Source organism: Bombyx mori, chromosome 26, assembly GCF_030269925.1.
Source record: "Bombyx mori chromosome 26, ASM3026992v2".
In the NCBI taxonomy this organism is placed as follows: Eukaryota; Metazoa; Arthropoda; class Insecta; order Lepidoptera; family Bombycidae; genus Bombyx; species Bombyx mori.
This window is the reverse complement of record NC_085132.1, coordinates 6,057,608-6,074,837: the sequence shown is the minus strand read 5'-3', so window position 1 is coordinate 6,074,837 and position 17,230 is coordinate 6,057,608. Positions and strand designations below refer to the sequence as shown.

Genomic DNA, 17,230 nt, shown 5'->3' with positions numbered 1-17,230 from the left:
TGTCATTGGTTCTCAATACGTATGTTATTCCAGTTAATCAGTTGGTTTGAAAATCGCGTTGGAAACTTTCGCCATGCATAGTTAGGTAGTGGTAACAAGCTTATAAAACCGTGCTAAAAATCAGTAAAAAAAATGTTTCTTCCAAACAATTTGTTTATAACAAATTGTGTTTATCTCAATCATTAATGATGATTCAGGAAGTTGCCATCAGCAAAATACTCGAGACACTATCGTTTCCAAAATGACAAAGAAAAAGAAATTTTAAAAGTGCGTCATATGTTTTCAATCAAACTTTGTAGACAGGTATTTTATCTGAAACAAAAATCTGAATCACCAGTGCACAAACTACGGCCAGAAAAATGTTAAGCATTGTTTTTCAAAAACGTCACAAGATAACGAAGCACACTCGAGTTAGCTAATTAAATTAACGTTGTATGTAGAACATGCTTATAACGCAACGCGGTACTTGAGAATAGAGTTAAGCCCTATGTTGAGTGCGATACATCGAGTTGCAAAATCGATAATCGAGTTTTTGTTTTTGTTTGTTATCTATGTGTGTTGTACGCTACAATCACGACGGCTTATAGCGATTCCAATTGGGAAAATCGATTTCGATCGTAACATTAATTGAACATTGATTGTTGATTTATCGAGAGACATAATAAAGCTTTGTGCTTTGATTAAGAGCAGACTCAATATCAGATAATAGATTTTAAATTATCTATGGGTAATTGGTAATTTCGTCGAAAGCAAAGCCTGTTCTGGTCTGCTGTTTCTAATTGAAAAGATAATTTTCACTATTGTTTGCGCTGGCTGATGCTAATTGAATTTCTGAGACACCAATAAAAATTATATACAGTTAATTTTAAATAGAGGGTCGATTTTAATAAAAATGGATGCTACGTAACTTGGGTTCGCAAATATATTCAAATCAAAACCGCAGATGTTATAAATTCGGAATATGACGGGTGGTGAGACGTATGAGACTTACAGCAGTAATGTGTCCCAGTTTGAAGGATTGAATAGTTATTATTGCCAAATATGATGTTCGATGACTTTAATGGGAGATATCGTTAATATATTACGCAGCGATTTCCATAGCTCGTCTGTCCGAACCAAAAAAAAGAGTAGGTTTTGATAGTCGATTTAAAAATCGATTCGATTTGAAATATTTCGATTACATAATCGACTACATCTAGCACTCGGCCTAGTTGCACGCGTGTAGCCGACAGGAAGCCGACATCTGGGGCAACGGCCAGAGTTGGGGTACGTGCATAATGTTAAGCTTTTAGGTGAAAACGTGAATAGGCGTGCTTAAACGAGGAAAACGAAAATTACCCCTTTGTAATGTGCTGTAGCGTCTACTTAAGCGAATTATGAAAAATATAGCGTACATATGTAGCTTAAGTGAAACGATTTTCGTTTAACGATTTCCCTATTTAGAGTTTAAAATACAAATCGTACATTTTATATGTAGCGTTCTATTTTAACTATTTTCAAATAAAAGGTTTCTGGATGTTTTTGTTTTCAAAATTCAAATTCAAAATTCAAAATAATTTATTTCAACTTAGATGTCAGTATAACACACTTGTTGAATGTCAAAATATAAATAACAACGTTAACCCTACCACCGGTTCCAAAAAAACCACAGTCCTGAAAAGAACCGGCGAAACAAACTCAGCGGGTTTTTTTTTTGTTTTTGTTTTTTCTCAAATATTTTCTTTTTAATTTTACAATAATATTTCGAGAATGTTAAAGATAAAGTTATAAATAAATAATACAAATTTGAAAATTGTTTGTTCATTACAAGAGATTTAAATAATTTATATGTAGATAGAACATTAATTCACCACAGTTGTCAGGCACTAATGGTATTTCATCTTTTCGTACAGCTTAGATGTCGATATTTTGAAGTCGTCCTGGTCTAAAGGATAAGGCGCTCGCTGCATTCGTATCAAGCGCTGCAACGATGTTCGAGTCTCGCAGGAACGTATTAATTTTTCTAATGAAATACGTATTTTAGCAATTAATCCTGACGTTTCACTTCCACGGTAAAGAACAAACATCGTGTAATAAAAATCAAACTGTAATTAGCGTAAGTACTATTAGTAGGACGTTTTGTGAGTCCGCACGGGTCGGTACCACCACCCTATTTCTGTTTGAAGCAGTAACAGCGTTTCGGTTTGAACGGTGGGGCAGCCGGTGTAATCAAATAAAATCAAATCAAAAAAGTTTTATTCAACATAAATGAAAGTACATACTTGTTGAACGTCAAAAGAACTACCGCCAATTCACAAGAATTAGCCTCCGTCCTGAGAAGAATTTGGCAAGAAACTCAGCGGGCATGTCTTTTTTTTTTTTTTGAAATATTAGATTTTTCTTTTTTTATTTTAAATATTAGTTTTTTTTTAATATTCATTTTTACAATAAGTAATTATAACATAACAATTATTACAATATTGAAATGCCCGGAGCGAGCAACTCATTCCCACTTTGTGCAATCTTTTAGATAATCATTGACTGCTAAAAGCTGATACTAACAAATTGTCTAAGAAAATTTAATTTCTCAAACTGATTCTAGCGATCTTCCAAAATTTTCATTCACGGAAGCGTCCATTTTCCATTACACTTCCCACCTAAAGGGTATTCCTTTGATTTCATAAATAATTCAAATATCGCCTCGAATTCAGCGTAACGGTTTGACAGAAACCATTATGGTTATTAAATACAATTACAATTAAAGTGCGCTATAGTAGTTCGTTATTGGTTATAAATAATGAGGGAATACCTTAAGCTGAATACTGTAACACGCTAGGGTTCGGGGATAAATTAAAATTCTACCGGAGTACAACTTATAACTGTATTAGCACTTAGAGCACTTAAAACACTTCACAAACACTTTAAAATTCTCAATTCGCTTCTTCCGCTTCGCTTCAGGTGATCCGTTCGCTGTTTCGCTTCGAGTAGTTCCGATTACGAACTGCTTGCGTGTTTTTTTTTTTGCTAACTATTCTGATAGCCTTGAGAGACTATTTCAGCTTCTCCTTGACGTGTAGGTGAGCTCACGGGGCTCAAACCGGGAGTGTTGCTAACACTGGCACTAGCAAGAGCAGTGCTTCGCAGAATCTACCACCGCATCGGAAACGCGACCCACCGAGAAGATCCGGCGAGAAACTCTGTGGGCTTTGTCTATGGGTTAATTCACTCGTCGAGCCCTTCGTTACAAGCGACGGGTTCGACGAGGACGGTGACCGGAGCCTGCGTGCTATCTCTGCAACGCTTTTATAGTCGATACGACATCCCTAGAATCGTCGAGAAGGACGTTAAGGGAAACGTGATACATTTGATTATTTTTTTTTAAATTTGGAAATGCCTAAAAATAGGTACAAAAATCGCGTGCTTCTCGTACGCGAATTACGTCATTTCGTAATGCTTCAACCACGCTTACGTCGACAGTGGATTGCAATAAATAATGTAAAGATCCTATAGAGCCGCTGTAATTTCAACTCAGTAGCGAGGTATAAGTATGCCCTCGCTTAAGGCTTATACTAAACAAAACTCTTATGTATTGCTTCATTTATTATCACGTAGCGCCTCCCGGGTAAAGAACGGCTTACGGGAATAAGCCGACACATCCGAGATACATTCTGATGGGGCACGCGAAAGGGTAATCGACTGTATAGTGTGTGCTTTTTGAATGATACACAAGCGTACGTCCTACGATCAAATTTCGACCTTATTGACTGACACCCAAAATTTTGATTAATTTTACAGCTTAACTTTTCTATTTCCTTTTTTTTACTTTTCAAAGCGAAAACAAAATGTTACTTGGTTATTTTTGTCTTAGCCTGTTTATAACAACTAGTAATAATAATAATAATTAACATTTGGGAACAAAACGCGCACGGTCATTCGGCCCAGAATTAGGATTCCCGGTGTTATGGGTACCAGAGACTGAGAGAGAGAGAGAGAGAGATTATTATTTATTGTACACCAAAAAACAAATAAACAGTGCGATACATTAAACACAAAAAAGTACATATCTGACATACATATACGTACATATATAGAGATAATAAACACCCAGACATACAGCAAACAAAACTGTTCATCACACGAATGTTTGCCCGATGTGGGAATCGAACCCACGACCCTCGGCGCAACACTCAGGACCGCTAACTACTGCACCGTCGAGTCAGTCAAGAAGCTTATAAACACATATACAGTAGCTGTCAGACAATTATTGTAAGACTAGCTTTTGCCCGCGACTTTTGCATAACGCGTTACTTTGGCATAACGCGTTACTTTGGCATAACGCGTTACTTTGGCATAACGCGTTACTTTGGCATAACGCGTTACTTTGGCATAACGCGTTACTTTGGCATAACACGAAATTTTACCCGAGACTTCGTTTACGTATAACGTGAAAATATTTTTAAATAATAGAATGTTAAGAAGCTATTTAAGGTACCAAAATCACGCTTTTTAACCGACTTCAAAAGACGAGGTTATCAATTCGACCAGCATTTTTTTATATAGGTATGTTCATCGATTTCTCGAGAATGCTCGAACCGATTCTGATAATTCTTTTTTCCTTTTTTTTGTTCGAAAGGGTAGACTTCCCGAATGGTCCTGTAATCATCAAGATCTGATGATGGGATCCTGGAGAAATCCAGAGAATCTATAATTTTCAAAGCCTATCTTAAAGTTATTTGGGTGTTTCTTGTTATTTTTCTTATTCTGGCCTTATCTTATTCATAGCATTCTTTTGCTGCGATGTTATTTTAAAACTGCGATATCTTCTCATACTCATTAAAATCAATTGAGGGGAAATTTCTTTAAAATTAAATACTTGTAATGAATATCGTATTTATTTTGATAAATCCGACCAGTAGTTCCTGAGATTAGCGCGTTCAACCAAACAAACAAACTCTTCAGCTTTATAATATCAGTATAGATTAGTTTTGCAGTTTACTTTATCTAGCTGTACATATGTAAGTACCCATTACCTGGTGCTGAACGGTTGCCAGATCATTTTGACATTAACACGTAAATGACAGACCCCTCGGTGAGAAGTGAGACCGGAGTCTCGAATGAACCGTGCAAGGGCTATTCACGGTAATAATGAACTTGGATTCAAATACTGAGGAAGCTATAACTTTCTTGTGAAAAATTCATACATGGTGTGGCATTGTGAGCTCACGTGGATAGGAACTACCAGTGTATCTTTTTTATTTTTATTGCTTAGATGGATAGACGAGCTCACAGCCTACCTGGTGTTAAGTGGTTACTGGAGCCCATAGACATCTACAATGTAAATGCGCCACCCACCTTGAGATATAAGTTTTACGGTCTCAAATATAGTTACAACGGCTGCCCCATCCTTCAAAAAGAAGCGTTTCGGTTTTAAGGGTGGGGCCCTTCAAACCGAAACGCATTACTGCTTCACGGCAGAAATAGGCAGGGTGGTGGTACCTACCCGCGCAAGCTCACAAAACACCACCATGATAGTAACGGAATAGTTCGTCTCGCCATCTACATCAATAGAGAAATAATGAATTTAATTTAAATAATAAAAAATAAATTAATAAATTAATAATAAATTATAATACATAATAATATGTACAATACTTAAGTAAGTAAATGCAGATTTGTATAATGTACCTACGCATAATTTATTTAAATCGGGCGTTTTTTTCTCAAAGATAAATTGACGCTTCTGCTAAACGTAATACCGTTTAAATGTGTCCCATATTTAAGCCGTAATTTCGGAAAGGTTTTGCTGAGATTTTCAGTAACACATCGCCGAGACGCGTGCAAGAAAATGGGACAAGGTAAACATGTCGAAACGCCGCCAGTGACATTTTGGATAGGTGTTAGTGATTTAAAATTCTCTGCTGCCTCGAGGTTTCCTACTATTTTCGTTTCGAATATTTGATTTGTAGAACAGAAAGATACAGTTTTCTTCACATGTGAGGTCTTTGTTCGTTTGTAATTTTAGTAAACCTAAGTAAACACGCTTTAGAGGCGATGCGATTTACGCTAGAGACTAATCACTCATTTTCATTCATTCCTGTAAGCTTCGAACGAATTGTACCAAGTTAGCCCATTTAGGACAAAGTGAAAATATTTCTAAACCAATTTGCTGTGTCACTAGCATTACTGATTTCCATTGACCTATGTGACTATCACGTGGGCTGTATCCACGTTTGCTATAGATTTATTAAAAAAAATATATCGAGAGATGAAAAGCTATTTGGTTTAAGCGAAATTTTGCTTAATTGAGGCCTCTAAAAGAAGGCAGCTAACGCCTTAATGTAGTAAAATGTATTTATTAACTATGACGCCATCTTGTTTAGTTAGTTGGACACGCTTTAGTATTTTCATGTTATAACAAACGCAGCTAAATCTCTAGCAAATTCAGTTCAAAATTTTTATTTTTACTCTGTACTCAAATATAAACGAACTTTTATCATTTAAAATTCAGATTATTAGTAATATTCTCATTCTTTATAAATCTGCTTTAAAATAAAGAATATCGTACGTAGCTACCCGAACAAAGTTATTTCAGCTTCTCAAACCAGGAGTGTTGCTAGCACTGGCCCTATCAAGAGCAGTACTTCGATGGATCGGGAGGATCCTTAATGACGTGTTTAAGGCCGATTTTTGTAGTTTACCTGAATATTTGACAGATTTGGATTTAGCTGCCTTTGATTTTATAGGCCTCAATTCTTCTTCTTCATCGTTCCCTCATTGCTGACGACCGCGACCACATGCGATCATGGGTGGCATGAACCGTATGGTATAGACTACCACCAGCCGCTTCCTTTACCAGATCTGACCGTGTGGCTAATGTTCTGACCGCTTCGAACTCATAGAGGGCACGCTTGCCCTCTATGAGACCCGAAATTATGAGCTCTATATATGGGAGACCGTATATTGTGTCCGAAGAAGCTCATAACACATTCCCGGTAGATGGCAGAGACCCGTTTTTGGATGTTTAGCTCTATTAGAATGGTCTCGTAAGTTCTCATGGCAGCCCACATAATCTATATATTAATACGAGAAGCAAAAACTTTGTACCCCTTTTTACGAAAATCGCGCGGACGGAGAAGTATGAAATTTCCCACACATATAGAGAATATAGAGAAGTAGTGCAGAATGCTAATATTTTTTTAAATTATGCATAAAAATACATTAAATCAATAAAAAAAATACATTACACACTACCATGTACTTGTTTTGTACGTACTATTTGTTTCTTATCAAATTAGTCTTATTGCCTATAGTCTGTTGTCAAATTGAGAGTAGATTAATTACTGTTTGCCTTTATTAATATTTGTCTATAGTGTAGTTTTGGCGAAATCTGTGAATATAGAAGTACAATAATATTTGACAATAAAATCATAATAATATTGAAACTTATAATTTCAGTTCATTATAGTCGAATTTCGACTTCCAGGGGACCACTAGTATAATATATAATACGCGACATTTATCGTTGTAATTAAATGTGTGTTTTATTTGGTTTTAATTTCAACGCTTCAATTAAGTTTACCCCATTGGTAATAACTCAAGAAGTTTTTTGTTATGATATTGATATGACCCTTCTATAAATGTTTTTTAAATCAAATAACCTTTTTTTTTTTTTTTTTTTTTTTAACGCTGGGGAATCCATTTACGGATACCCGGTCGAGGGGGGTAACGAACCGGGTTATGTCGGACTCCGGCGCCTCCTGAGAGGAAGAAGGGGAGAAGAGAAGGGCCGAGGTCCTTCACCTCCCCCAATTTCTCACAGGAGACTACGCCTTGAAAAAGGCGCGCGAAGCACTTGCCCCGCAGAACGACTACCGACTAAACCCCATCGAGCTCCACCACACCGACTACACGAAACTTACGGTACCGCGATGCGCGCCGAAAGTCTCGCCTTAGGCGGTACCCGTACCAATGTTAAGACGGGATTTCATCCCCGGGAAAATCCCGTAGAACCTCGTCTCGGGCGACACACCGTGAGCGGCGCACAGCAGCCACATTGCACCGCTTCACCACCGGACCAACAGTCGAGTGCCGGGAGCCCCCGCACCCGGCACTCGATAGTCCCTACGAGGGCTGAGCGGCGGCCTCTCGCACGCGCCGTCCACCCCGCCTTCTGCGCTGAGGAGCCGAAGAGGGATCCCATTCCCTTTCGCGCTCCTCAGCCTCACGAAGCGCCATGACCAAGTCACAGAACCCAGCCATGGCCTCCCACGAACTCCGGTCCTCTACCATACGGGCGACGATAGCCCTCAAAGAGAGGTCCTGCCCCAACACCGCGACGAGGTTTCGCCGCGGGTGCTCCCACCGTGGGCACGCGTTCTAGCGCGTGCTGAGCGTCATCGTTCGGGTGCCCGCACTGGTGGCAGCCCGGATGTGGCTCCCTTCTGCAGACTCTCCACAGATACCTCCCGAAGCATCCATGCCCCGAAAGGACCTGGGTGAGGCGAAAGGAGAGCTCACCATGTCGCCGGTCCGACCATGCCTCCAGCACAGGCACCAGTGCCTCAAATAACCTTACACTCGGCGATATATTCATTCAAAATTACTAGCCCCTGATATAATATAAATAGATAAGTACTTATACAAATCTCACTGTGACCAACAGACAGACATACGTTCATTCACAAGGTTTCTGTTTGGATTGTGAAACGCCCGCAATATTACAGTTCATCTCAACAATACTTGATATATAGACACGGAGGCCAGGAATTAATCCAAGACCGGCACAATAGAATCTGTATTGTGTGCTGAGACGAATAAAATGAACCAAGACGTTATTTAGTTTCAAGATTAACGTACATCGGTCAGCATTGTTGGTTTATATTAAGCATTGTGAAAAACTGAAGCGGTTTTTAAATGAACTAGAGGTCCCGCAGTAGTCGAAATTCGACTATAATTAATTGGAATTGTAAGTTTGTACACTATTATGATTGTACTTCTATAAACACTAATTTCGCCAAGACTACACTATAAAAAATATTAACAAAGACAAACAATAGTTAATCTCAATTTGACAACAGACAGAACAAAAGTTTGACAATAAATAGTATGCATGCGTGTGTGCGTCAAATACATGGTATGTAGTGTGTGTAATGTTTTCTTTATTGATTTAATGTATCTTTTATGCATTTTTTTTAAAAAAAATTAGCATTGTGCACTTCTTCTCTTTTTTCTCTATAAGTGTGGAAAATTTCATACTCCTCCGTCCGCGCAATTTTCGTAAAAAGGAATACAAAGTTTTTGCTTCACGTATTAATATATAGATTTAAGATAAATGTAGCTACAGCGAAGAAAGTGGCACGACACGAGAACTCTCTCATCGTGGCCCCCGGTAACTACATTCCCGATCCTGCGGACAGAATGGCAAGCAGTCGACGTCACCCAAAAAACGTCATTTCGGATCCTCCCGATCCACTAACGGTGCTTTTAGGTACCTCAAGCACCGGTCATCGTTGTCGTCGAACCCGTCGCTTACGACGAAGGGCTCGACGAGTAAATTAACCCACAGACACAGCCCACTGAGTTTCTCGCCGGATATTCTCAGTGGGTCGCGTTTTCGATCCAGTGGTAGAACTGCTCTTGCTAGGGTCAGTGTAAGCATCACTCCGGTTTGAGCCCCGTGAGCCTAGTTAAGGTTACACTGAAAAAGCCTCTCGAGGCTATCAGCTTAGGTAGGAAAAAAATCCTTTTGTTTTTCTCGCAAAATAATGTATCATATTTTTTTATTTTCAGGATCGCATGAATTAAGCAGTCTGAAAAATCTTTCAGAAGTCCGCTACACGATAGCAAAGAAGTTACAAACTACCATTATCCAAAACAGTACTGTTATACAAGTAAGTTTACGTATAATATGATTGTTCGGAGTTTTTTAGTTTCCAACGAAAGTAGTTACACTTATTCGAAAGTGGCCTTTTTCATTGAAATTCTCAATATCAGGGGTACAGCAAAGACTATGTATGTGGACTGAGTGTCAAACCTCGAAGAATAACATGTCAAAGAGAAAGACGACATCATTTCTGATGATAGTATTGTTTTTGAACCTTCGAAAACTGCCCATCTTATGCAGTATTCCGAGAACTTCTATAAAAAAAAAACACAAATGTCATAATATAAACGCTCAGAAATTCATTTAAATTTGGTTAAAAAAAACTCTCCTAAAATGCGGCAAGTTTCGGAAGATAAAACAGGAAAATACGGTGTACATTTTAAATAATTTAAATTCGTGTTGCAGCCGTTCTTTTCTTTCGTTATTCCAATGACAAGCAGACATAGTTTTTTTTAATCTATAATTTTTTAATTTTCCGCCTTATTTCCCGAAATAGTTCTGAAGAAATATCTCGATTTCACAGAACTAGAAATTTCGAAAAATAACTTAATTCCACAGTTCAATACAAGTGGGAATGAACCACAAAATAAAAAAAATAAAAAACATTTCTTTAATAGGATTCAACGTTAGATTTCCTAAAAACAATCGAAGTGGATCTGAAGGAGTACGAGGACAACTACACGGAGTGTATGAAGCATTTGAACAACAAGGAAAAGAAGACTTGGACGTTTTGGAATGCAATGTTTTACGCGGGAACTATTTATACGACTATAGGTAATTAAAAAAATAATTTATTTCATTAGTACCTAACATCAACCACAACCTGATATTAACAAAGCAAATACAGTTTTAAGAAGATTCCAATCCGTAAAATTCTTCTCACGAATTTAGACTAACCTCTTCGTATTTTCGCGGTATTAATCTTGCATTTTATACTGTCACTCATATAATATTATTTCTGAAGTTTCGAATATATTACAGTTTTCCGTCCACTAGTTTTAGTTTTGTGTTACTAGTCTAATAGTCTAGATATAAATATAGTTTTAAATAAACTACGTATAATGTCATGTGTTAAACGCGATGTCACTAAAGACTCTATCATTGTTTTCGTGTATTGTAAGCTGGCTTTTAATACTAAAGACACAACACGTGTAAAATATTATAGATTTTGTAACACGCTTAATAATAAGGTCGTAGAATATAGCAGCTTTATTGAAATCAGTTACGCGTATTAAAAATCGGGGCAAACAATAAAACCTGAAATGGAACCTTTTGCAATCCCTTGGAATAAAATTTGCTGAAACATTTGTGTCAGGCGTTGTTAACGCAAAAAATATGAAACGTGGTAGCAGAGTAAAATCTGAAAAGCTTTGTTTTCCTCTCAGTGCATCCGTTTCTAACACGTACAAAGCTTTACGGAGAAGCATTTCGTTTGTTTGTTTTATTTTAAAAGGTAAATCTAGAAGCGGGGACCTTTTCTTTTTGCACGTTCAAAGAATTTCAAGCCATTAAAACTGAGAATTATTTGTTGCTCTGCACGTTCTTAAAGTGATCATCGAAACACAACAGAAATGTTTTGTTATAAATTGATATGTTATATGTACTCATTTCTCATAATGTTATAATCGCATTGAGACCCATAACTCACAAGCGACCTACAAAAAAAAATTAACCCAAGCATAATTAAGTACGAGATTAATATCTAAAATGAGAAATGTTTTAATACACATCTTTAACACGCAATAAAAGATATAAAAGTGTAAATTGCAAAAAAAACGGCATTTTACAATAGCATTTAAAATGCATTTTTATTTTTATCGCTTTTGTCAGAATACGTCGTACGGTTATAACTGGCCGATGTTATTATTTTCGGTGCAAACTTGCAAACATAAACGTAGCGATCTGAATGTAGGTATGGTTTTATATTTGGAACTCTGCCCGGCGGGAATGGCGCTTCAGCTCAGTTCAAGAGAGTTTCAATCGTCGTGTGTATTTAAAAAAAAAACAGTGTCTTTCACGTATAAGTCGTCGAGGAGTGTCGCGATGTTCCATTATATATGATACATAAGTGCTTGATCATCATTAAATACAACGGGGATGGGTCATGCGATATTGAAGTATTGTTTACGTCGGAATTTCATGGAGGGCGAAAATAGAAATGTACAGTAGAGGATTGATTTGACCCCATTACTAAAAAAGAAGTTTCCGTGAATGGGCAGGCGGAAGGTAAGTTCACACTGCACCTTAAGTACTCGTTCTTGGCTTCGGAATAACTATATTAAGCACTTATGTCATAATAGTATTGGCAATCGATTAATCATACATTGCCAACTATCATTCATCTATCAGTGGCTTAAAGTTGCTTGCAGAGTTCATTTGCCCTAGCAATCAACAGTTTTAATAATTAATATCTTTTATTTTTAGGTGTTTTGAAGAAACAGTGTGTGGTAATGAGTGAGGAACGAAACGATAGAAAAAAACTTACATTGAAAATACCAACAATAAAAGCAGAATCCGAAGTTCAAACTGTTGAACAATTAGTTCCTAAAACGACAGATATAACATTGACCGAAATGGAATCGGGACAAGAAAACCAAGGCACGTCGATAAGAAAAAGAAGAAATTTATCAAAAAACAGGGGCCAAGCAGCTAGACAACGTGAAAAAACACCAGAACCCAGCAGAACTCCCGTACCTCATGAAGATACAACTACTTCAGACGATGAAGAAATGAAAGCACCTCCGAGTCCTAGAGAAATAGAAGCTGATGATACGTATGAAGAGATGAGGCGTCTTGTTCAAGAACAAGCAAACACGAAAGATCCTGTTTACGATTTAGACATGGAGAAGTTACTTGAAGAGAGAGCAATAGCAGCAAACGAAAGAAGGCGCAGAAGTATTTCACCGTTTGCATTACCGGACAAAGATGATTTGAATAAACTACAACGTAAAGGAAGCTTTATTGACCCTAGTAATAAGTTGCTATCTTCAAATTATATAGTAAGCCCAAAGGATGAAGACAAAGGAAGACGAGGATCCGTCGAAACTCCTAAGGAAATCTTTCTTTCATCAGGAAGCAGTTCACCAAAAATAGATAGTGATAGTCTACAGTCTGTGCCCACAACACCCAAGAAACTACAAGAAATTGTTTATCCAGATGACAAAATGTTTGAAGATATGTCCAAGAAACCAAAAACCCCGGTGAAAGCCGAAAATATATTTTCATTTGATGGTAAGCAGGGCAATGTGAGTACCAAGTCGTCTTCGCCTATCAGGTCAGAACTGCCATCTCCAAGCGAGACAGGCGCCAAAGTTGTTCAAGTCGAACGATCATCAAGCAAGAAGCTATTACAGGAGAAAAAGCCTGTTGTCGAAGTCAGAGAAAGAATCGTAAGAACTCCGAGTAGAAAAACATCAGCTGAAAATAAGCCAATCGTGGTAAAGCAAATACACAAACATGGTAAAGATGAACATGGCAAAGTCCCTCCAGTGAAACCTGCTCGGAGCAAATCAGTATCAAGATTAGGGGTCAGTTTCTATGCAAAAATATTTCTTGTTCTACTAGTCGCTTTGTTAATAGCAGTGTATTTTTTACTCACATAAAACAATGTGAAATATGATGATTAATATACAGTTTGTTTAGTACAGTAGAGATAATGAAGAAACTAATAATGAGTATAATACAATTTTACAGAATAAAACTAGTGAGAGTGAAATGAGTGAAGATCAAGGAAACCAACGAAATCTTGCAGCTTCATCAAAACGTAGAGCTGTACCACCACCGCGACGGTTTGTAAAGCATTCACCAAGAGCTAACCGTTCGCAGTCAATACATAAAGTTGAAGACTTACGAGCAGACAAATCAGAAATAGGAATGAGTCAAACGAGTCGGGAAATAATGGAGTTAATGCAGAAAGCCAGAGCTAGAAGTCTATCGATCCCTAAAGATGACCCAAGATTACCGGTTGAATATAGAAAATTTAACAGAAATTTGAAAACCCCAAACAAAACGCCTTCAGAGACTCCTAAGAGTACTAGAGGAATTTCTTGTCCGAAAACAATTCAAATAATTAGTGACAAAGAGATACTCGCGGGACTTTATACAAAACAGAATGATAACTTAAGTAATGGTGGATATAGTAGACAAAGTTCTGGATATATAGACGCAAGTCAGTCTGAGGTAACTTCCAGTTGTTATTCATCTTCACCAAGTGGAAATGAATTCGATTTTGATTTGTCTGAACGGACTGCTGAACTAACTCGCAAGCTAAATATACTGAGCCAAGAAGTAGACCAAAGACAAGATAAGAACAATATTATTTTATCACGAGATGACAACTATTTTAGGGAAAACGAAATCGAACAAAGGTCAGGTCTAAGAAAAAGATCGCTGGTTGGCACAAAAACCGATGAAAAGAAAGATAAATCTAGAATTACACAACAGAGGAAGAGTAAACAAAAATCGTCACCTGATAGTAAAAAAACGAGATCAAAGTGGAATGTGATCGGGAATTGGCGGCAGTTCAAACACGAGCAAAGAATTGAATATGAAAAGATAAAATTGTTGAGGAATAGGTGTTTCTGTGACATGCTTTTGGTAGTTATGCTGTGTGGTTCAGGTGCGATGATGTTCAGGTATTTTGAGGCATCGTTTGAGAATACCTTTAAATGTGGAAGTCGGAGTGTTAAAAGAGACTTCCTCGAAAGTCTGTGGCGGGGCACTCAGTATTTACGTGAAGACGACTGGAAATCTATGGCACGAAAGAAATTATATGAATTCGAAAATCAGTTGCATACCGCGTACGAAGTAGGTGTTACGTCTTACAGTGGGCAGAGGTCTTGGAATTTCATGAACTCTTTCATCTACTGCTTTACGTTAATGACAACGATTGGTAAGAATAATTTAAATAAAATGAAAAAAAAAAACAAGTTTTAATTCTTAAAATTTTTAAACTAAGATTGGGAAGATTCGTTTACGAAATAAAATTTTCTTGTTGAGCTAACAACTCACTTGCATTAACCACCTTTTTCTAATTTTATTGCCGAAGGCTTAAAAATTTCTCACGTTTTTTGAATTGCAAAATAACAAAAATAAAAAAATTGCAACAGGAGTCGAAATTAAACTCAATAGGACTAACATAATGGCAATTATACCCTTCAATCATCAATTTATGGCAGCTTTACGGGTGAAATATGAACGGCATTTTTAAAAATTCATATCCAAATAAAATACTAAGAAAAATTTAATAACTCATAATGCAGTCGTGAAAATTATTCTACAACCTTAATTTTAGGTATATATCAACCATGGTATTTTCGACGGAGTATCTCGGACTTTTTCTTTTCTATAGATACCTCCACCGGTCTTTCTAATCATAAATCCGACAATACCTTACATTTGATTACATACCATAAGTACTTTACCATAAGTAATTTCGAAAAGGGCACATCTCTGAAAATGTAAAATGTTCAGGAAATGAAAAAACTGATTATTTTTTAAAGCAGTGTAAAATTCAAAATATTAGCTTTTGATATATTTTAGTGTTAATTAGCAATTGAAAATTACTAGAATTATTATAAAATGGGTGTAGTTAAGCCTCAAAACTACATGTATATGAAAAAACGTATTTGACAAAATATGCGACATGTGCCCTTTTCGAAATTGCATATTCAATTGCTATGTTGTTTTTAAAGTCCAACGATGCTTTTTCCAGGTTACGGTCACATAGCTCCGAAGACGAGTTACGGTCGGGCAGCGACTATTGTATACGCCATCATCGGAATTCCACTATTCCTGATTGTCCTCGCCGACTTCGGCAAACTGTTCACGAGGATTATCAAATTCTTCTGGTCATTCATTAGAAGATTCTACTACACCAGAAGCTGCAGGAAAGTTAGGAGAACGGTGCCAGTACAAGTACGTCATATTTCTAAAATTTATCTATCAGTGATTTAAAGTAGATCAAAAATTGTTTAAAAGGTCGTCACTCAATAAATGATGCGTTAGTAACATAACTGATTCTGAAGCCAATTTAGATTTAGAATTTAGATTTAGATTAGATTTTTAATTTAGTTCTAAAGTATTCTTGTACACACCAAGATGTAGCATAGACAAGTGTATTAATTTTCGTATGAGCCAGGTAAAGCGTGTGGAAATGTAAGTCAAATTCACTTCGAAAATGTTAGAAGCACTCAATAGGACAAATTAATATTATAATGCAAACTACTAAATCTTTATATATATAATTCTTCTGTGCGTGTGTATGTCACTGAACTCCTTCTAAACGACTGGATCGATATGAATGTTTTTTTTTGTATGCATTTAAGTGACGCCCTGGATAGTTTAGATTCACAAATCAGCCCGGCAGATGGCAGTGCAGTCGGCATATAGCTTATTTATCTATACTGCAACTTAACGTCTCGATCGACTTGAATGATTTTTTGCAGGACAGTGTCTGTCGGGTCCGCTAGTGTATGATAAATACCCGCTTATTAAGATAACTCGGGCACCACTTATCTTACATTAAAGCAGGGGAAACTCTCGTTCAAGTCAACATCTTCAAAGTATCAACTCAAAGAACACAGAACCCAAGAGACATTAAAACGCGTTAGACTACCTCAATTGGTTTCCTAATGAGCGCTATGACATGGGCTACTTCAAATACTTTTTGAAAACACTTCTTAGCGGTAGGCAGCACCTTGTATTAGGGTAATAAATGATATGGTAATATAAAGCCGTGAATAACAACTAATTATTGAATGAATAAAAAATCTTTATTTCAGAAACAAGTCCATATGTGTACTTAGAATCATTGAAATATATTTAAATTGACCAAAAACAAAAACAAAAAAACGCATATTTAAATTATTAAAAAAACCATTATCAGTTGAAAACATTTGAATATTTCCATTCCACTGATACTTATTTAGAATCAACCATTATTATTATTATTTAGTCCGCAAGTGAATTGTTAATTTTTAAAATACCACCAGTACCTAAACTCAATCTGTACAACGGTTAGATAAGGACGATTTAGAAATTTTCCATTCAATTAGCAACGCGTACTTTATTTAGGTAGGTACGGCTTGGATCATAATTACGCGGCTCACCACAGCTTGTTACGCTACCTCTATACTACACGATGCTTTTGTTTGAAAATCAAACAAGTAAATTCGTTGAAGCCATTAAATTGAAGGCAAATTCTGAACAATTTAAAATGATTTTTACTGGAGGAGCTCTTGTGAGTCCGCACGGGTAGGTACCACCGCCCCGCTTATTTCTGCCGTGAAGCAGTAATGCGTTTCGGTTTGAAGGGTGGGGCAGCCGTTGTAACTATAATTGAGACCTTAGAACTTATATCTCAAGGTG

At 36.9% G+C, this 17,230-nt stretch overlaps 1 protein-coding gene across 3 annotated transcripts in view; it reads left to right on the top strand.

The window, feature by feature from the left end:
• LOC101737006 (potassium channel subfamily K member 18) overlaps positions 1–17,230 on the top strand; it is a 53,071-nt gene that overhangs the window by 34,372 nt on the left and 1,469 nt on the right. Inside the window, exons 1-4 of one of the 3 annotated variants that reach the window (XM_004922013.5) lie at positions 11,188–12,088; positions 12,287–13,389; positions 13,556–14,753; positions 15,576–15,778. In XM_004922013.5, coding sequence (XP_004922070.2) covers positions 12,313–13,389; positions 13,556–14,753; positions 15,576–15,778 — 2,478 coding nt within the window. In that variant the 5' untranslated portion in view covers positions 11,188–12,088; positions 12,287–12,312. Of the gene's footprint in view, positions 1–9,768; positions 9,870–10,479; positions 10,637–11,187; positions 12,089–12,286; positions 14,754–15,575; positions 15,779–17,230 lie in introns of those variants that run through there. The other 2 variants (XM_012691624.4, XM_062676327.1) reach the window with 2 other exon arrangements.